Source organism: Pogoniulus pusillus, chromosome 26 (assembly GCF_015220805.1).
Source record: "Pogoniulus pusillus isolate bPogPus1 chromosome 26, bPogPus1.pri, whole genome shotgun sequence".
Lineage (NCBI taxonomy): Eukaryota > Metazoa > Chordata > Aves > Piciformes > Lybiidae > Pogoniulus > Pogoniulus pusillus.
Genome location: NC_087289.1, coordinates 11,724,119 through 11,745,034, shown reverse-complemented (window position 1 = coordinate 11,745,034; position 20,916 = coordinate 11,724,119). Strand labels below are relative to the sequence as shown.

At 43.7% G+C, this 20,916-nt stretch overlaps 2 protein-coding genes across 10 annotated transcripts in view; one reads left to right on the top strand and one right to left on the bottom strand.

Annotated features, from left to right (window-relative positions):
• The first annotated feature begins 6,908 nt into the window (after positions 1-6,908).
• On the top strand, positions 6,909-10,862 carry GPR160 (G protein-coupled receptor 160). Of its 2 annotated transcripts, none has more exons than XM_064164927.1 (2): positions 6,909-7,107; positions 9,239-10,862. In XM_064164927.1, exon 2 carries the CDS (start codon positions 9,294-9,296, stop codon positions 10,311-10,313), a length of 1,020 nt encoding a protein of 339 aa, XP_064020997.1. In that variant the 5' UTR covers positions 6,909-7,107; positions 9,239-9,293; the 3' UTR covers positions 10,314-10,862. The 2 variants fall into 2 exon arrangements, with proteins under 2 accessions (XP_064020997.1, XP_064020998.1); XM_064164928.1 differs by lacking the exon at positions 6,909-7,107 and adding an exon at positions 7,228-7,427.
• Positions 10,863-11,885: 1,023 nt separating this feature from the next.
• The window catches only part of PHC3 (polyhomeotic homolog 3), a 35,076-nt gene continuing 26,045 nt past the window's right edge, over positions 11,886-20,916 (bottom strand). For 5 of the 8 annotated variants that reach the window (XM_064164917.1, XM_064164916.1, XM_064164921.1 and 2 more), the window contains 2 exons: positions 17,778-20,588; positions 11,886-13,763 (listed from right to left, as the gene is read on the bottom strand). In XM_064164917.1, coding sequence (XP_064020987.1) covers positions 20,434-20,588 — 155 coding nt within the window. In that variant the 3' untranslated portion in view covers positions 11,886-13,763; positions 17,778-20,433. Of the gene's footprint in view, positions 13,764-15,539; positions 20,589-20,916 lie in introns of those variants that run through there. The other 3 variants (XM_064164919.1, XM_064164918.1, XM_064164920.1) reach the window with 3 other exon arrangements.

The following is a 20,916-nucleotide window of genomic DNA, read 5'->3' as shown; positions in this document are numbered from 1 at the left end:
AGGAAACAGATCAGTTAGATCACATTTTTATTAATCTAGCCAAAAATTAAAGGACTTGTTACCCACGTGGGTTGACTCCTGGACACTCGCTTGCTGTCACTGATTCACGTGGCTAACAAAGCCCTGCTGCTGCCTCTAGTATGTCACTGGTGTGTGGTCCATGGCATGTTGGCCAACAGCTGCCTGCTCACTCACTGAGGAAGCTGCTTTAAGCCACTCCTTACACTTTGCTCCCAAAGAGCCTGTTTTCCTTGGTGCTTGCACTTCACATCTTCGTGTCTTAGTGCTGACAAAGGAGCTGCTGCTCTTTCTATGTGAGAGTTTTCAGCTTGTTGCTGTCATTCATGTTCTGCCTGATGTGAGAAGCTAGTACTACAGCTTGCTTGGTAACTCTTTGTTTTTTAGCACAGAGGGGCAGAGTTGTAAAAATCCTCTCTGTACTGAGGACACCCTCACAGTTTGTTATGATTCCTGCTGATTCCCATGGGAGCAAAAACAGGGGTGGCTGACATTGTGCATGTGTCTTCAAAAGACAGTTGCAAACAAGCCCTTTGGAGAGCACAGCTATACACTGATCACAGCAGAGCAAATAACACTGGCAATGTTTCCAGCAGTGGTTCGCAGCAGGCAGCTGAGCCACTGCTAGTTTTCTGAAGGAATTAGTGCAGTAGCTTTCAATTATGTTTCCTCCTAAAGAGTGAACTCTTAAGGGCCTTCCTGAGAAAATAAATTTGAAACTATCAGATAATAAATGCTTCAGTAATCTTGCCAGCTGCTTCCTGTGGATGTGTGTGATAAGCCTGGGGACAAATGTCTGGATCTCAAAATTAACCATCAAAATCAAGTACTGTCACCTTAACAGAGTTCCAGGCTCGCACAGCTCTAGCAATTGAATTGGCTGTAAACTCTCTCACTTGATCTGCAGGGAACAGCTTTGCATCTCCCAGTAAAGTAGTGTGAAGAAAAAGCTATCTTGGAGCTGGTTAAGGAGAGGAATGCATTACTCATTCCTGTAGCCTAGCATTTTCTGCAAGTATTTCCCAAACACTTCAGACTTGCTGTGGAATGAGATAATGAGGGCAGTGACTACAATGTGCCAGTAAAATGCTGAGTGGGCTTTAGGGTATTCTGACAGATGCTTCTAGTCCATAGAGGGAAGATCACAAAGGTACTTGGTCACGTTTAGTTATTTATGAAGATCTTTTTGTAGCAGGTATTTCAAAGTTCTGACTTTGAACTTCCAGAGTCTAGGATGACCTTATGGGAAGGAGTATATATATATATATATATATATATATATATATATATATATATATATATATATATATATATATATATTTATCTGAGAGTTACTTAACTAGATAGTAAAATGTCCTTCCTGCAATACAATTTTTTAGTGGTCTTGCTGACATCCCAATGTTTTACACACCAAATAGAATTTTCTGATCGTTTTTCTTTGCAAGAAAATAGAATTATTCTTAACTTCAGTTTTGGAATTAAATAATTGCTAGTAAAACACAGAAGGATGTCTAATGCAGGTCAGTATTTAGCAGAGATGTTACACCCAGGTATGCTCTGCTATCGTATGGAAATGACCTCAGCTCACTTGTGCTGTTCTGGTGTTCTTGAACAAAAGCAGATCTTTAGTCACAGTGATTTTAAAATACTCTTTGCCAAACATTTCTTCAGCTGTAGAAATGCTACAGCTCTGGCTGTGGATACTTGTGTCTGTGATGACAGGCAATATTTGAATATCAAAGTACCTTTGTAGCAGCTGCTCATGGGGAGCATTTACTTCCACCTGCTACATAGCAGATTTTTCTGCCTTCTTTTTTAATCCATGTATTTTATTGGTTATGGTTATAGATGTATCTGTATCTTGCTCACTTAGGCCTGCTTGTGTTTGAAATTGGTACCAGATGGAGTTCACAGAGCATGAAGGGCAGATAAAAAAGGAGAACATGTCAGTTCCTCAGCCAGCTCACAAAATAGACTAACCAGGACTTGCTTTCCATTCATTAGGAGTGGGAGAAGGGTGGACAGAAGGGTCTGCCTTGTGTAAACACCACAGGCACCTGCCTGGCTTAGCCTCTTGTTCTCCTTCCTGCAAGCACCTGCGCTGCAACCTGTGGCTCTAAGAGCCCTGCAGGTTGTTCTCCATCTCCCCTGAGAATTTAATTCTTTTCTAATAGACTCACAGTGACCACAACCTAGTACTCCAACCTCCCAGCTGGCAACAGCGAACATCCTCTTCCAGCTGCAGCTTGCTGGCAGCAGTTATAAATCCCTGCCAGAATCCCTCTTGGATCTGCTGGTGGATTCAGTATGAGTCAGCTCAGCTTAGGAAGCAAACCATTTACATCTACTGTGCTGTTGTGTCTTGATCCTTAACCTCTGATCAACTCCTCTATCAAATCAGAATGCCAGAGAAGCTTTTACCTGCTTTAAGCCTGTGTAGGAGGGGTATGTAAGGTGGTGCTTGCAAAACACGGAGATGTAAGGCCAAGGATGCTGACTTCCAACAAACTTGTGCACAAGTCACAGGTAGGTAAACGGTGGAGCATGATTTGTTACTGATGCAGCAGGGGCTGTTGTGACAGGACATGGGATGATGGCTTTAAGGAAATTTACACGATACAAGGCAGAAGTTTTTTACAATGAGGGGAGTGAGACACCAATTCGGATCGCCCAACTGGTAGGAGATGCCCCATCCCTGGAAACATTCTAGGTCAGGCTGGATGGGGCTCTGAGCAACTTAATCTAGCTGAAGATGTCCCTGCTGAGTGAAGGGGGACTGAACTAGGTGACTTAAAGGTCCCATTCCAATCTAAAGCTGTAGGTGAGTGGTATGAAATGATCCACAGCTCGCTCTGAACATCTCTCCTGTGAGAAGATAAGAGACCTGGGGCTGTTTAGTCTTGAGAGAAGGCTGAGAAGGGATCTGATCAATGGTCTATAAATACCTGAAGGGTGGGAGTCAAGATGAAGAAAGGCTCTTTTAGGTGGTGCAGTGAAAGGACAAGGAACAATAGGCTCAAACTGGAACACAGGAGGCTCCAACTCAACATAGGGAGACACCTGCCTATGGTGAGGGTGACAGAACACTGCAGTATGCTGCCCAGAGAGGTTCTGGAATCTCCTCCTCTGGAGACTTTCAACACCTGCCTAAATATGTTCCTGTGCAGCTTGCCCTAGGTGATCCTGCTCTGGCAGGGAGTTGGACTGGATGATCTCTGGAGATCCCTTCCAGCCCATAATGTTCTGTGATTCTGCCTCACACCACCATGGCACTCTGGATTTCTCACTTGGGGCACAAGGAGAAGCACAAAACAATCCTGTCAGTGTGAGCTGAGCCTGGGCAGCTGCTCAGTGTTTTCCATAGACTTCCTGGTAACGGCTGGTACAATTTCATTAGGGCTTCTCATTTTATTTCATAAAACATTGGATGATTTTATTTGTAATACAGCAACAGGTGCAGGAAAACAAAAGGCACATTTCCTGACTGTGTCCACAAAGAGTCCATTACTTTCTGGCTGACACAGCAGGCATTCGTTTTGCCATGCCTAATGTGAAAATAATGACCACTGTAGAATTGTTTTATGATAAAAGACTTTTGAGAGAGGAATTAGTTTGGAGTTAGCACTATGCAAACAGTTTCAGTGCAAGTTAAAGTAGAGAGAGAGCTAACAGAACTCAGTAAACATCGATGATGCTGTAGACAGGGATTAAAGTATGCTCTACAGGTGCTAACCACCATTAATCCTCATTATGTAAACCAGAAACCAAACAGAAAAGGCTACACTAAAAGTAGCCTTTAGCCTGGATCCAGTAAAGGATGTGGGAGCTCAGGGCTCCTGCAGTTTGCTTTTATTAGTTAATAAATGAAACACAGAGATGAGTCCTCAGTGACTCTTGTGAGCCTTATCAGTAAATTCTTATTTCCTCTTTCTGGCATGCAAGTCTTCAACCAATAATTTTTAAAAGGCTGTTTGCTGGAAAACAGAAGATGTAATTTTGAATTCTTCAGGCTGAGAGTGGGATTGAAATAACATTTCTTTCCTTATTAGCTTCCTTTCAAATGAACGTGCTAGGATGAAATTGTATAAAATCAAAGTCTGCTGGAAGGTAGGGGTATCCTAGAGGATTACAGAACATCACCAGCTCTGTGTTGTTGTTTGTGAACAACATAAAGACAGTAGGAGCACACTTTGCACTCCATGTTGGCTTCACTCTTAACCATTTTACTTTCTCGTCACGGTGAATTGGGTTTTGTAAATTACTGCTTCATGTACTGTAGTTTTCAGAGCTTTGCACTTCCATTTTTTCCTTCTAGTTCCCTGAAAAATTCTTTGTGTTAAAGACAGCCCAGCCACAAACACTGCAGTGTCATTGTGGTGTATTGGTTTAAGCTGACTGGCCCCACAAGGAGGGACAAGAGACAGGGGATGGAGGGATGGTACCACCCCAGTTTCCCAGTGGCACAGAGCAACAGGGCAAGCTGGATCATGAATTCTACCCCATGCTGATGTCACACTGTGTGGTAGGAAAGGGGTGGCCAGGGTTTATGGGACTTGTAATGTATTTTAGAGCTTGAAAAGTTTTCTCTTCTGGATTTTTGTGGTTTATTCCCCAGTTTCTGGGCTGGAGTTTGTCCCCTTTGGTTTCAGTTCCAGTTTGCAAGCAGTGGTGGCAATTTTTTTTAAAATGGTGTACACTGATAACTTTTCTACTTCTTTTTTGTTTGTTTTCCCTTTCTGGTATCTCTGCAACAGAGGAATAAATTGTCCTTATCTCAACTGACATTGTGGGGTTTTTTTTTTTACTCCTTTTCTCCTTGCCAACCGACAGAGAGAGAGAAAGGATAAAAACCCTCTGTTGTAACTGGACTGCTGGGACTCAGCTGCCAGACAACTTAAAACCAGGACAGTCCATGAGGTGCAAGCCCAAGAATCAAGTTGAGATGAGAGAATTTTGCCTCTCATTAAATTCAGCTCTGAACTACCAAAAAAAAGGTTAAACCAAACAAAGCTTTTGTAGTGCTACAGCTATACTGCTTACCTGCAGCCATCAGGACCAACCACACACCACAGCTCAGCTCCCTCAGCAAGCCACTTCTGCAGAGGGATGTGCTCCTACCCTACACGTGTTGGTAGGTGGGAAAGTAAATAAGTAATGGAGAGGTAAGTGAGGATTTCTTTTGATCTGGAAGAGCTGTTACTATGAATTCTCAAATTCTCTTAAGTAGATTGCTAGGGGATGACCAAGCTAAGAAGCCAATCCATGCAGATTCTATATGTATCTTCAGGAATATCTACTTTAATTCATCATAAAAAAACCCTATACATTTTAAACTTTAAAGCTTTTAAATGTTTAATAATAACTAATTTCTTAACCTCTCTCCTAATCATTTCTCTGTTAAGAATCTTTTCATTGTTAAGAATCTTCATTGCTAAGAATCTCTGAGGATGAGAGAATTGAGTCAATTGTTAAAAAAATCTTTTTGCCAAGATAACATTCACAGTAAAATACTCATTATTATTTGCTATGCCTTGAACTGTATCCTTACCAGGGTGCAGCTGTCAATTAAACACTAAGTTCCTCTGTGGAGGAGAATAAATACACAGTACTGAGGTGGTTGTACAATCTTGTGTTGCATCTCAAACACAGAAATGTTCCATTAAAAAAATTAGGTGACAATAAAAAGTCTGTGAGCTGTGTTGCAAATAGAATCACAGAATCAGTCAGAGTTGGAAGGGACCACAAGGATCATCCTAGTTCCAACCCCCCTGCCATGGCCAGGGACACCCTACCCTAGAGCAGGCTGCCCACAGCCTCAGCCAGCCTGGCCTTAAACACCTCCAGACATGAGGCCTCAACCACCTTCCTGAGCAATCCATTCCAGGCTCTCACCACTCTCATGCTGAACAACTTCCTCCTCACCTCCAGGCTGAACCTACCCACCTCCAGCTTTGCTCCATTCCCCCCAGTGCACTGGCTGACTTCTGCAACGTTCAGATTTATTTGATGGCTTAAACAATGATTGAAGCAGAGACATGCAGCAGCCAGGGGACTTGTCACATATTCGGAGGCATGCTACATCCAGAACGAAAAGGGTGACGTGCATGTGGCAGACCACAAATCCAGGGCATTTCAGGTGTCGGTGTGTTCCAAGGTAACTCCACAGAAGGCTCCGTGGCAGGGGCCAGGAGGTCCACGCTGACTGCTCCTTCAGATGCGTGAGCAGAGAAGCAGCAGAAACTGGTTTCTCCCGAGTTCGCTGGGTACTTTCAGAGCCATCTCTGCGAGAGGATCAGCATCCCCGCTCACGCCAACTCTGCGTGGGTGAGCCCCGAGCCTGTTTACCAACAGCGCTGAGCCCTGCAGCCACCGTGTGCGCGCACACGCAGGCCTCCGCCGGCGGAACCGCCTGCGGGTCGCTGCCACACGCCGCAGTCGTCAGGCTCTGAGGCCCTGGGCTGCTACCACCCCACCCCCGAAGCGCCCCAAGCACGGTGCCGGCGCCCTGCTGCCTGTTTTCCACGCACATGTCACGCATACAGAACCTCAGGTGTTTACCTGCCACGTAGCTCGGCATTTCAGCGCCCCACGAGGGCTGCTCGGCTCTGCCCTCGCCGCTCAGGTAACGACCGGCGCTGGCCTCGTCTCGCTGCCCTCGGGCACGGCAGGCGTGTGTGGAGCGAGGCATTAAACACAGCGTACTTGACTCTTCTCCTCTAAGCGGTTGTTTTTCCGTCAAATTGAGCCTCTCATCGCCGTTCTCCGCCCGGTGGCGGAGGAAGAGCCTGGACAGGGTTGGGCACTGAGGCGCCCCGAAGGCGGCGGGAAACTGTGGGGCGCCGTAAGACCGGCCCGGTCCTGCTAGGTGCGGTGCGGGCAGGGCAGGGCAGGGCAGGGCAGGGCAGGGCAGGGCCCGCCCCACCCGTGCAGGGAGTCGGTCCCGGACGCTCCCCACGCCGCTCGTGTCCCCGGGCGATGGAAGGGGCGGAGATGGCCGCCCCCTGAGGTGGCCGCGGCGGCGCGGGAAGCCGGGGCAGGTCCCCACAGCGCACAGCGAGGAGGAGCGCGGAGGGCCGGCGGCCGCAGCAGGTGGGTTCCGAGGCGAGAAAGGGTCAGTCAGGCGGGACCCAGCGCGGGAGGTGCTTTCGGCCCGGGTGTCTCCCCAGGGCTTTCCTGAGCCGCCGCCTCCCTCAGCCCGGCGGGAAGAGCAGACACCGAGCGGAGGTGGGGAGCTCCTCGGGGCCGTGGAGGCGCTGGCGGCTCCGGTGGTGCCGGGGGAAGCGAGCGCCTGGAGAACAGATCGAGAGCTGCCGGTGCCCGCCGCTCCAGCGGCCGAATTACCAAAGTTTCTGCTGCTCTGCCCGAGTCTTTGCACTGCGGACGTCCCAAGGGCCTTCCCCTGTCTGCAGGTGATTCTGCATCACAATAAGACGAATTATAATCACTTGAATAGCACGGCCGGGTTTGTTCCGCCTTTCTGCATACATGAGGGCAGCATCCAGTTTATGAACACAAAATAACACACAGAGGGGCTAGACTGAGTTGTACTGTAAAGCGTATGAGGTTTTAGAGGCTGAAATACAGTTGTGCAGATTGAGAGTGGAGTAGCAAACCCAGGCAGGCTTGGTACGAGGTCAGTGGATACACCTGAAGCTACACTGCCAAGCACTGCAACTTCTTTTTCTGCTTTTCAGAGACACTAACTCAAATGCTCACTCTGTCAAGTTGATATTGAAATGCAGGTGTCTATTTAAATACAAGCAAAGTGCTGTTAACAGAGATCTGAGGGGGCAGATTCCCTCTCACAGCTGTCTTGGCTTCCCTTGGCCTTGCTCGAGCTAGTGAGAATGGTGATACTGTGAAAAATGGTACCCGTGTCAATAAAAGAATGGCAAAGCAGAACATAAGGATATGAGGAAATGAAAAGATGTCACTATGCGAATGGCAGAGCAGGGTGTGTCAGAGCTAATTAAGCTGGAGACGATGGAACCTACGAGCGATAACAGAAGTAGCAGCCTGTCAGTGGGGGACGTGAACAAAACAGGGGTGTGTCAGAGCTAACTGAAGCAAAGCCAGGGACGAACGATAACAGAAAACACCGTGAGCATGGTAGATAAGAAACTGAAAAGCGTGCGAATATGAAGATGCAAACAGCTGAGCCATAAGGACACCTGAGGAAGACTCGTTACTTCAGCCTCACGACCACCAGAGAGACCCCCGGGAGGATTAGCAGGCATGTGCAACAGTTCCAGGAAAAACTGCACCCGTTTCTGGAGATGATAAAATATGTGTTACACTGCTCTGTGAATATGTATCTGAGCAGGAAATAAAACCCCTGCAACCGCCTGTGTACAGTGTGCAGCTGCGGAGATAAACTTCCCTGCGCCCAGCGCTGCGCCTTGCTTGCCAAAATAAAACTCCTTCAACTTACCTCTAAGTTTTTGGTGGCTCAATTTTAACAATACCATCCCAATTCTTCAGGAAAGAGAGAAGGAAGCATGTGCAGTTTTGTCTGTCATGCTGACATACGTACAGAAACCCATCCTGTGTTCATTTTCCATAGGAATTAACACACAGAAAAGAATTATCCTAAGGAAACTTAACAGAAGTCCCAGAGGAAAACAAAGCGTTCTGGGTACTTTCATTGCTAAAGGGTGGGAAGACGACCCCTACTCAACTAATGAAGTGTATGTGCTTTGGAGCTGCCTTGGAGTTCCAGGGTTTTAGCAATGAAAAAAAGAATGAGTTGGGTAGATGCTATTTCTGCAGTCTCAATTCTATATCGATTCTATGAGTATCAAGAACTCTAAGGCCATACTGTAACATGTCCTGTATCTTGCATGATGTTGCCTAATTTCTTCAAGATATGTAAGAGCTCTAAAACTTCCACCTCCCTGCCCAGCTAGACAGAAAGACCCTGAGGCTTTCTAAGGGGGAAGGAACAGTCAACCTTATTTCTAAACTTCCTTAGGTTAATAGCTAGTAAAGTAACTTAGGTCTGTGTTGGTCTTTTAACTCTTGAGAATCTAATTTGAAGGAAAAAAAAATGAAGCCCTTTTTGGCAATCTAATGAAGTTGTAGTGAATCTCTTTACTCTTACTTAAGGAGCCTGGAAAATTCAGATGTAAATTTGGTAGTCGCTATGATGGAGAATTAAGTGATAGTAGAGACATCCAGCAGTAAGTTTTTACAACCTTGGATTCTTTTTTTTGCTTTTCAGATATGAAGCACTGTGCCCTGTGATACTTACTTTGCTGGTTCTCACCTGTCAGAGGATGGCTGCCACACCCTGTGAGAACTGTTCTGGTCAGTACCACTCCACTCATGTCCACCAGCCACTTGAAATCAGCTTCATGTTGCTCCTGATTATGCTTGGCAAAGTGTTCCTTGATCTCTTCATGCTGCAAATGAAGCAAAAAAAAGTGAAAGTTAGTTTTATGGGCTACTTCTGCATTTCACTGGCACTGCTGGACTTCACACTGCTGCTGACTATATCCTTTATTTTCTGTTTTGAGGACTTTGCCCTCTGGGGTGTGCGATTCACTCAGTACCACGTTTGCCTCTTCACTCAGATAATTTCTCTGACCTACAGTATTGTGCACTACCCGGTGTATCTTGTGGCTGGCCTGGATTATTACATGACTATAGCCCAAACCTCTCAGTTTCCTAAAAGAGGTCACAGGTTAGTTTATGTGCTGCTTGTGGTTGTTATATGGATTACAGCCTTTTTCTGGATTTTGGAAGTTCCTGCTGTCTATGAAGAACTGGAAATTCAGAACCGTTTTTCTCCGTATCAGTGTCCCCTCTATGCCAGCCTGCAGAGCTACTCAGTCTCATGTGCTGTGGTGTTGCTTGTAGGCACAGCTCTCCTGGCCTGTTGGAAGGAAGTGCTAAGCATGTTGTTGTCTGTCAGAGTAATTTCCTTCTCCAGCCAGCCTGTTCTGATGTTCTCCTATGTGTCTAACAACAGCAGCACCAGCTTTAAGCGGCAGCTCCTGACCAGACTCCTCATCTGTTTTCTGGGCACCTGGGCACCTTTTGTTCTCCTTCAAGTTATCATTTTGTTTCTTGGTGCTCAGATTCCAGCCTACATGGAAATGAACGTCCCCTGGCTGTACTTCATCAACAGCTTTCTCATCGCAGTGGCATACTGGTGTCGCTGTCAGGACGTTGAATTGACAGAGGAGATGTGGTCTACAGATCCATTTGTCAGCTGGAAATTCTGCTTTATGCCGTTTAACAATGAAAACACAGAGCCAGCTGATAAGCTGGGCACAGTAATTGTTATCTGTTAATGAGCTGCTGCCTGAAAAGACTGCAAATAAAGAAGAGCTGTGAACAGAAGCGTTTACTCTGATGTAATGGGATGGTGTCCTTACAGATAACACAAGGAAACATCTCCATGGAATAAAGTCCAGCACCCACCGACAGTCATGAGTACTGACACCACAGTGCGAGATGCTGTGCCTTTCCACACTGGGTTCCAGTGGGCAGCAAGCAGCTGCCTGTTCAGGTGCACGTAACTTGAAAGTACAAGTTTAAGGCAAGAGCAATGCTTACAAAATCAGGTTTTCAGTTAAACCTTCTGTTTGTGACTGGAATTTTACACTTGCTCTAAGTGGAATGATCTCAGGATTTAGAGTACAAAATGCAGTAAAGTCTTCTCCAAAGCTGGAGCCCTTTTATCAGCTATGTACATGTGTTAATTGCTGTCAGAGGTTCACACAACTCCTGTGATTCTTTTTAAGCATATTTTCTTGTTAAATTGTGACTTTTTATCAGGTTAAGGGCTGTTGTTTGTTCAATAAAAATAAGTTAGTTTTGATAATGTAAAGCTCCAACTACAGCAATCTAAACTTTGTTTACACTATATGGAAACAGTGCAAGATGTTCAGCTTCCAGGACTACAGGCCAAGTGGTGCCATTTAACCATCAACTTAGTTATCAGGGTTGGAAAGGACCTCTAATTCCAACCTCTCTGCCATGGGCAGGGATACTTTCCACTAGTGCTACGTCCAGCTTGGCCTTAAAAACTTCCAGGAATGGCATTTCCATCACCTCTTTGGTCAGCCTGTTCTGGTCTCTCACCACCTTTATGGTGAAGAACTTGTTCCTAACATCTGAGCTACATCTCTCCTCCTCTAGCTTGGATCCGTTCCTCCTTGTCCTATCACTAGCCAGCACCCTAAAAAGGTCCCTCACCAGCTTTCTTGTAGGCCCCCTTCAGATACTGAAAGACCACAATAAGGTCTCCTCAGAGCCTTCTCTTCCAGATTTTGCTGCTGCTCCTCTCATGTACATATAAAAAACTAAATACAGCCAGAGCAAAGAGCAGCAAGGTTCATTGCTCTGTGTAAGTTCATGCCCATTCATGAATGGCTTAGAAGAGAGTTTAAGCTAAATTACTTTAACTATTTAAATCTGAAGCAAGAGTACCTCGGTAGGTTTCTAGGCAAAAAATACTCCTCTAATTTTCAAATTATTCTAGTTTTATCACAGAGTGGAAGGGACCTTAGAGATCATTACTCCAACCTCTCTACCATGAGGAAGGATGGCTCTCATCTAGACTTGGCTGTTCAAGGCCTCATCCAAAGTGGCCCTGAGCACTCCCCAGGGAGGAGGCATCCACAGCCCCCTGGGCAGTCTACTGCAGAGTCTCACCATCCTCACACTGAAGAGCTTCTTCCTAAGATCCACTCTCCATCTTAAAACCATTCTCATTGTCCTATTGCTAGACACTCATGAAAAGTCCCTCTTCAGCCTTCTTGTAGGATCCCTTCAGGTAGCAGAAGACAGCTGTTAAGATCCTCCCCTGAAGAACCTGATTTAATTTTTGCAGAAGAGAAATAAATGATACACAACCAAAATGGACAAATGGAAGTAGCATTTATTTCTGAAGCACTGAACTCACAATACAAGGTTGTATCCAAATAGAAACTCTATCAGTAAATGATGCTGTGGGTTGGTTAATCATTCACCCAAACCCACAGGGAACAATGATCTCACACAAGAATACTCATTAAGAAAAAATCTGCAGGTAACAAAAGGTGCAATTACAAGCAAGTTTAAGCAGCATAGTATAAGGTGCTTTGTTTCAGCATTTGTATGAGGAATTTACCCATGAACAGACAGATTAATTTCACTTCTACAGATTGTAACAAATGAGAGCATCTAGAACTCAGTCACATGCTAGTTGGCAGTAGGAAAGTGCTCTTTAAAAAGGGATTCACAAAGTGAAGATCATCATTTACATAGTTCACTGTGTGCTCTTCTACTGTAAGATTTAACTGGGGGCTTATCACTGACATCATTATATCTGAAATTATAGACATAGATTTATTTGCAGAACTTACTGGGCTTGGGGTGAAATTTCTGATAAGATATTCCAGTCTGTCACTCCATAACACAGTCACGGCTCAGTCGTCTTAACATTTCTGCAACACAGCAAAGCCCAATTGTCACTGATTTGTTACCTCACTCCTCATAGTGCTTCTTTCACCCACAGTCTGTGGGAAATTGGAGGTTTTGGTGATGGAATCAAAAGGACAGGAGCATTTTTCAGCAACAGAAAATGGCTTGGGGGGGGGAAATCTATTAAAAAGGCCATCAAAAGGACAGTAAACGATCAAAAACTGAACTTTACAACTAGTGCAATAAAAAGAGACATTGCTTGAAGCGTTTGGCACCAGGAATCATGTCATCCTTCATTCTGGAAAGTGTATTTGGAGGAAATTCTATTTCATGTAAAGAGGAGGAAAGCACATTCAACATTAACTTGAAGAACAAGCTTGAGCAATCCCTCCCTGCTCTCTCCCATGGTAATCACTGTTATTTAGCTCTCGAGAGGCTACAGGATAAACCTCCAAATATATTTTTGACAGAGCATTTCTTCAGGTTTTTATATAAACTGGACACCCACTGAAAGGGGGCTGACAAAATATTTACAAACCCTAATTCTATGTAAAAAAACAGCAAATACCTCAAATTCAGGAATGCACCAGGCATTTCAGAAGGGCAGGAAATAGCTAAACCCTACAGACTCAGCAGGCCAGAGAAAACTCCAAATTCATTTAATGCCAGGTGAAGGCATTAACTTCCCATCTCGTGTTTTGTGTGGTTAGTCTCAGCCTTCTGATTCATTAGCATCTACAGAACTGGAACAGCAAGAAGCTGGGTGAGGTTGCTGACGTAGTTAATCAGTGTGGTTCAGCTTCTCGAGCCATAATTAAGGTTTACACACCCCCCTCTATCCCTGCATGGCAGATTTCCCGTGGCTGCTGCAGTGCTTCTAAAACCATTTTAAGTTTAGAAAATCGTATTTCTCACAGGGAAGTCAGATGCAGCCAAAGCCAATACTGATGTGACACCACGGTGTTATTATAAACTGCTCTCTGGGGAGAAGTGCCAAAGAGCATTCACCTTGAGGCTATTGCTACACCCACCGAGAGAACAGTGGCAGTACAGACCTTCACCCAGCACCCAAACGGTGTCAGAGCCTGCTAATGACTATTTTAAAATACATTAAGAGTGGCTATCTTTGCAAGCCCTCTTTTAACCATGACTTTTTATAGAGGGAGATAGATACCAGCCATGAAGTGAGCTTTATCTTCATTATTCTCCTAACGACTGAGTCTTTCCCTCTGTGCGTTTTCTTTTATCTGGTGCTTCTGGTAAGTCCAAAGGCAGAACACTGAGTGCAGCCATATAGCCATAAACCACTGCTCTGCAGAACAGGATTGGTTTCCCTGCCAGACAGAAAGAGCAGAGAAGCTATGCTGGGAACGTAGGAGTACATGAAACAGTTAAGAACTACAGACAACCTCTGCTGTACATTACTACTTGTGCTGTACCAGCAACTATTGGCCTTAGATCATTCAAACACTTTGCAGTCTTCAATTCTTAGAGGATTATTTGATATTAATGGTAACAGTGGCTCAAGTGTTAACCCTTCATGAGAAACTTCAATACTTTCTTCATATAAAACCAGTCCCTCAAAAACCAGCATTGGTTTTACTGAGATATCCAATGTGTTTTGAACTCTAAACAGAAGCATTTGGCACTCGTTAATAAACCCTTTTGTTCTTTACACACCTCCTACCCACTGCTAACACCAAGACTACTTAAAAAGGAAGCTGGGTGTACACAGTATCTCATTGTTCTGTCAAACACTGGCTTGCCAAAAAGCTGCCCCAGGATGGCAGCATCCCAGCTGCCATAGACTGGCCAGGTAACAGAGGATGAGGAGTCCTCTCATCACAGGTTGACCGGACTTCACTTGCAAAGCAGATATGCCTCATGAATCAGTTATATTTGTGCTTATAGCCTAATCCCATAATCATCAAGGACACCCTTAGTTCCTATGAACAATACCATAACCTTCCAACAACCCTACATAGCAATATGGTGCTTTTTAGGCACACTTAAAATGCTCCTTAAATGTTCTGCATTGCACTTTAATTACATTTATGATCACAATTCTATACATGTACAATTGTGCTCAAATTCTTCCTAGATGGATAAAAACCTCTTTAAATATTTTTTTTTAGCTCCTAATGTGCATGACCATTTCAGCTAATTCAGCAGGACGCTGGAAATTTAACATTTTTGACTGCTCACTGACTCCCAGAACTGTGCCTCAGGAAAGTTAGATCAATGGTTAGAAAAGCTCAACTATGAGCTTCCTACACATGTTCAATTACAAGTACATCCATAACTCTGAATTCTGGCATTTTCCCCCAACTTAGCTGCAGGAGATCAGTAAATAATATGCATAGTCTTCAGGGGTATGAGCAGGTGTGTGTAAATTTTACTGTAGAGGTGACCCAAACCTACACAACTGCTCAGGAGGGGGCCTGCAGTACCTGTGAAGCTGCTGAGCAGGGAGACAAGCAGGACACAAAATGCTCCAGCCAACACACAACTGACACCCAGCAGGACAAAAAGCACATTTACAAATCTACCTGGAGAAGGAACTGGCATGTGATACTGCTCCTCCAGAAGCATGGAGATGGTAAAAACAAAATGCTCCAGCCAACACACAACTGACACCCAGCAGGACAAAAAGCACATTTACAAATCTACCTGGAGAAGGAACTGGCATGTGATACTGCTCCTCCAGAAGCATGGAGATGGTAAAAACAAATCAGGCTGATTCATATGGATTAGAAACATGCAATTGGTAAATGTGTGCTGTCTGCTTTTGTACTCAGCCTGTGTCCCAGGTCCTGAGTGCAGGGCACAGACAGTCCAGCAGCTCAGAGACCACACCAGGGACAGCTTTCTGAGGAAGCAGACAGTATCTACCCAGCAGGCACTTGTCTGCACCATAATTACCATCTCTTTTAAATGCTACCCTTTGCAAAGCCATCCAGTGGATGTAACCACACAGAACCAATAGGGTCTAAATAAATTCTCACACCTAAAGGCAAATTCCTTTAAAATTAAGTTAATTTAGGCTTAGCCTAAGTGAACTAAGTATTAAATGAGTTTAAAATCTTCCTCCTCGCAATATTTCCTGTCTGAAACTACAACTCACTATGCAAGAGTGACTTAAAAATTCACTATGAGCAATTATTAACACCTTACACTGAAATTACACATTTATAGCTCTGTGTCACTCAACACTCAACAGAAACAGTGTATTTTAAATAAAAAACTTCAAAATGTCACTTCTTCTCCAGCTCAAAAAACACTTTAGACAAATGTTTAAAAGAAGTACCCCAGATTGAGTCTTCTGCAGCATCATTAGCTCCAGGCTAGACAACAGAGGAGTTAAGTCTGGTCAATGAGGGACAACTGTTTATCTAAATATGTGCTAACAGGACAGCTCTGTGCAACACTGGTATGAAAACAGCCCTGCAACCTTTTACACCCACTCTTCATTTTAATATGAGGAGTCTCAGTACAACCAGAACTACTCATGTTATCATAGAATGATTTGAGTTGGAAGAGACCTTAAGACCACCTACATCCAACCACCCTGCCACAGGCAGGATTATCTCCTACTAGACCAGGTTGCTTAAGGCCCCACCCAACTTGGCCTTGAATGCTTCCAGGGTTGAAGCCTTTACAACTTCCCTGAGCAACCTGTTCCAGTGCCTTACCACCCTCGCAGGGAAAAATTTCTTCCTGATGTCTAATCTAAATCCAACTTCTTCCAGTTTGAAGCCATTATCCCTGGTCCTATCACTACATGCCTTCATAAAAAGTCCCTCTTCAGTTCTCCTGTAGTGTCCCTTCAAATACTGGAAGGCTGCTAATAAACTCTAATTTGAATCCAGGGAAACCTTATGTGGATGTGTAATTATTTGCAAAACCATGATACAGCTGTCACTGAAATCTCTGACTGCTTAGAGCAATGTATCTGTCAACATGCAAGAAGTTCCTTAAGCTGTAGGTTTCTGCTTTGATATTGTGATATTCAAATGAGAACAGTCATCTACAACAGGCATTTATTCTAACTGGTGTGCCAGGCAGTGACACACAGCAGCCAGCCAAGTCTCACTACACAAACCTCCATTCAGACCACTCTTATGAAAGAGTTTTATACCTGAACTTTTCCTTACAGCAAAGATAAACAAATGATGCAAAAGCCATTGTAAACCTGCTCAATGATTTGCTTTTATCCCACTCCTTTCCTCTTGATGCCACATCTACAGTGTCAGAGTGCAACTGTTCTATCCTGAAGGTTTGACACCCACTTGTGATTTGTCCAAAAAGATGTTAAGGGCATGAAAATCTGCTTTCAGAAGAAAGAAATGAAGAGATGGATGCTTGCAAGATACAAAACTTATGTTTGAGATATCTCCTTGGCACAATTACAGCACAAGTTTTACTTTCCATCGAGAGCTTCACTTCTGCATAAAGTAAATAAGATGATGGATTTATGGGTAAAGAATGGGTTAACAATGCAGTTTGTTTCTGGCAGTTTGACTTGGCCTAGTTCTAATTCTATTGGGCAAAATCCTCACAATCCCACCCAGCCCAGAGCTCTGCAAAAGGGCTTTGCTCTGAGCTAATGTGGCCATTTGCACTAATGAGTAGGGCAGGATGGAGACAAGTAGAGAAAAAGCCACCCAACACATCTCTCTTTTAAGCTAAGATCCTATAGAATCCTGTACTCCTTTCTATAGGAATTGAAATACTGAGGGCTGCATCTCACCATAATCCCTGCAACAGCAGCACTCTGAATACAGAAAACAGGACCCCAGGAAATAAAGCTAGTGAGGATTTCTTCTTGATGCATCCAGTGGGAGTAAGTGAAAAATGGTCAAAATCCACTAATTCCTCTTTTCAAAAGCTTAATTGGTAGGGGAAGGCATGGGAGATGGGAATATAAGCATAGGAAAGCCTCACTGACCAGAACAGAAAGAAGTGACTGGTATGCAAAACAGTTCTGGAGAAATATCACTGTAAGTGTTACATTGCTTTTTTGAGTGAATTCAAAAGCTTCTGGAGCAGACTTCAGTTGCACTTGGGAGATTTCCCAGCCTGCTTTCAGGTACAGGGGTGACTTTTTTTAACTGATTTTAATGACACAACTACACTGGCAAGCAGTCCCACACGTGTGCACTTCTGTCCTTATAGGCTGATATAGCTGTGTCTGCTTTTAAGTTCCAGATGAATACCAAAATCAGGGAAGGAGAAAAAAAAACTTTCAATATGCACACAGCCCACATTCTTAGGTGCTGCATTCATGAATATTTAAAGCATAACTCACTATGTGAGGCTCTCCCAAAACCACAGAAAATGCAGCATACCAGAACAGACATGCATTAATCAGGTTAGCTCCAGCTCCCAGCATCTGTCCGTGATCACATCCAAGAGTCCTAGAGAAACATTATCTGTAGAAGGTCTCCTGAAAGCTGTCTAGAAAGCAAAATTCAAACAGCCATGGAATTCTCATGCATGTAACAACACTGTGATTAACTGCAGGTCTAAATATGATTCTTAAATCCACGATTTCAAAGATGCTTTAAGCCATAATCAAATCACGTTTACATATAGCTACTTTTTTACATTGCCAAAGAAGAGTACAATCAGAAGACAGGTTAAAAATTAGCCAGGGAAATTTCAGTATAAAAATAATAAAACTTTTAAGACAAAAGCCAAAGGATCAATATCTAAGATATCTTTAGTCTTCAATTAGCTCATCAAAACAGAATGTATCCTTTAGAACCTATGTTACAGATATGCTACATGGTGTATCTTACAGAAATGCTACACACTGGAACCTCCTGTCTCCATCCTTCGAATCTCTCTCTAATGATCATTGCCAAATGTCAAACCTACAACTAAGAAGTTTATTTTACAACAGTAACTGAAGACAGAAGAAAATAAAATCAAAGTAGAAAGTGCTTAGCAACTTCGCTCCAAAATAAACCCAGACATATCAATTGTCTAAAGCCTTTGGTGCCATTTGGAGAAGGGCTCTAGCCACATACTAGCACATAACAGCAATGGGTTATCCTAACTTGGAGCATCAGTGGTTAATAAAAATATTAATAACATCTGCTATTAGTGAGCTCAAACAGTTGTAATTAAAAGCAATGACTCTACTGCCAATCTCTGAAAGATAATGGCAGAAAGTCTGTTAATAGAAACAAAGCAATAGCCTAGTTAAAAGGAAAATGAACCACAGATTTTGTTGTAATCCAAATTGACTCTTTAAGGTCATCAGTTAAATAAAATATTGTGTGAATCTACCTTCCTTTCAGCCAGTGTATGTGCACTGACTCCTTTTCATCTAGGTCAGCAGTTCTCAAACCTGAGATCAGATCCTCTTCTCTTCAGGAAAACTATACAGTCCCCCTGACCTACCTTCCTACACAATCATCTCTTCTGCATTAATTTGCATCAAGTACAAAATACCTTATTTGCAGACACATACACAGATGTAACTCAAATATACACAGTGAGTCCATTAGCACACCTGCCTTTCCTTGCCTGTGCAAGGGCTTAGATATCTAGGTCTCTAAGGGGAGTGGAGCTGCAAAAAAGAGAGAACAGAAGGTACAAAATACATCTGTGAACAGCCCTACACAGGTAATGGGAAGCCAAAGCAGAGAAGGTGCTGGTGCCTCCAAGCCCCAGCAGCTTTTGTGAGTGTCAGTAACGGGAAACAGGGATTTATTCCACAGAGTGTGCGAGAGAGGGAAGATGAGTGAGACACTAAAATCCCACTGCATGGGTCTGCAGCATCCAAATCAAAATCTCCTCCCAGAGGGCCACAGCAGGGCACTCAGGGATTGGAACTTCTGCCAACCTGCATTTCCAAACTCCCTTACTGCAGCCACAGCTGTTTCTACACCAAGCTCAGAAGCAAACTCATCAGGCAACTCACCATACTCCTTCCTCAGACTACTGCAAGCCCAGCTCACACTAGCCAGTGGACAAACAAAAGGTGCTTGGAGGCTTCCAGCAAGACAATGGACAGAGGGAAAGACAAGTTAGATGAGGTATCAAGAAAGAGAGCATCTCAGCTGTGCTTTCCTCCTCTACCTCCAGTCTTTAAACTACACTTGTCTCAACATGAGCTAGAGTTCTGGCAGCAGTTTTCAGCCCCTCACTCTTAGGAACCTGAACCCTGAGTGTTCTTGCACCTTCTCAGGATCCACTCTGAACTAATTTGAGAACTGCTGGTCTAGTTTAACTAGCAGCACAGGAAACTACAAAACTAACAACTTAATGCCCTCTTGGTGCATAGCAGCATACAAAGAGTAAAGTAACTCGTGCTTCAGTTACCTCTGGCAAGAGTGTCATGCCATTGCATGTCAGTAGCCTGATGAGGAGGATCTTGAGGAGACATCTACATAGTTTACAGTATTTCCAGACTTAAAAAAACAAAACAACAAACAACAACAAACACTACAGTGGCAGAGATAAGGGTAAGCCTACACAAAGAAAAACAGCTACCAACCTACCCCTTACAAACAATTTGCTCAAGACTAAAAGGAACTCAGAGAGCACAACTAAATGCATAGCATTTTACCATTATCAGTGCTTCCACAGGGTCTGTGGACACTTCTGTTCAGTTCAAAAACTGCTGTATGTAGGATAAAATCTTTCAGAATACAGCAACACAATTTAAATGGTGCTTAAACTGGGGTGTTATAAGATAAAGTACATGTTGGGAAATATTTAAGCTATCACAGCATATTTCACTTCATGTTTTTCCATGAACTCCCACTTCAACTCAAAAGTATTACTCAGGATTTATCATTAACCTATGAATTGCTGGAAACTACAGATGACTACCTGGTATAATCAAAAGGACATTTCAAAGTCTTTCTGTGGGGAAAGTCCCAAATATTTAACAGAACATCACAGTAACACTCATGCCACAGTGAAGATGTTGGCATATTACTGCCGGTTCTGTCACTGAGAAATTGTTGTTTAAACCTTCATGTTCACCCTCTAGGATTCTTTCAATGAGTTGATTCGTGCACAGATTTTCAATGCAGGTCCAAGCTTAATATTCATTGCACTCATAAGGTGATCCTCCTTCAACAAGAGGAGAGCCTGTCCATCAATTTCTTGTGCTCTAAATTCATCTGCGATATCTTGACAACCTGCAAGGCAACAGGAGAAAGAATGATTGGGTTAGAAATGTGCATTCTCAGATGCAGTGACTCTGCCCAGGCTGGAGCTTTTCAGCTACACCATTTCCAACGCTCATCCCTTTTATGTGGAGGACCTAAAGTATATGCAAGAGTTCAATATCATGATGGGAACATCTGAAAGTAACTTTTACTACAGCCTCTAATTACACCATAATTCATGGAGAATTTACTCATTCAGAAGTCCCAAGCTTTCTCATTTCATCAAGAGGAACAACTGCCATGCTCACAGAATTCAAAATGGCTGGCAAAATACTACTGAAATAGGAACTGAGCAGCA

Bases quoted from the DNA above. Each gene is read 5' to 3' on its own strand.
- GPR160 (XM_064164927.1), top strand. From the start codon at position 9,294: ATGGCTGCCACACCCTGTGAGAACTGTTCTGGTCAGTACCACTCCACT.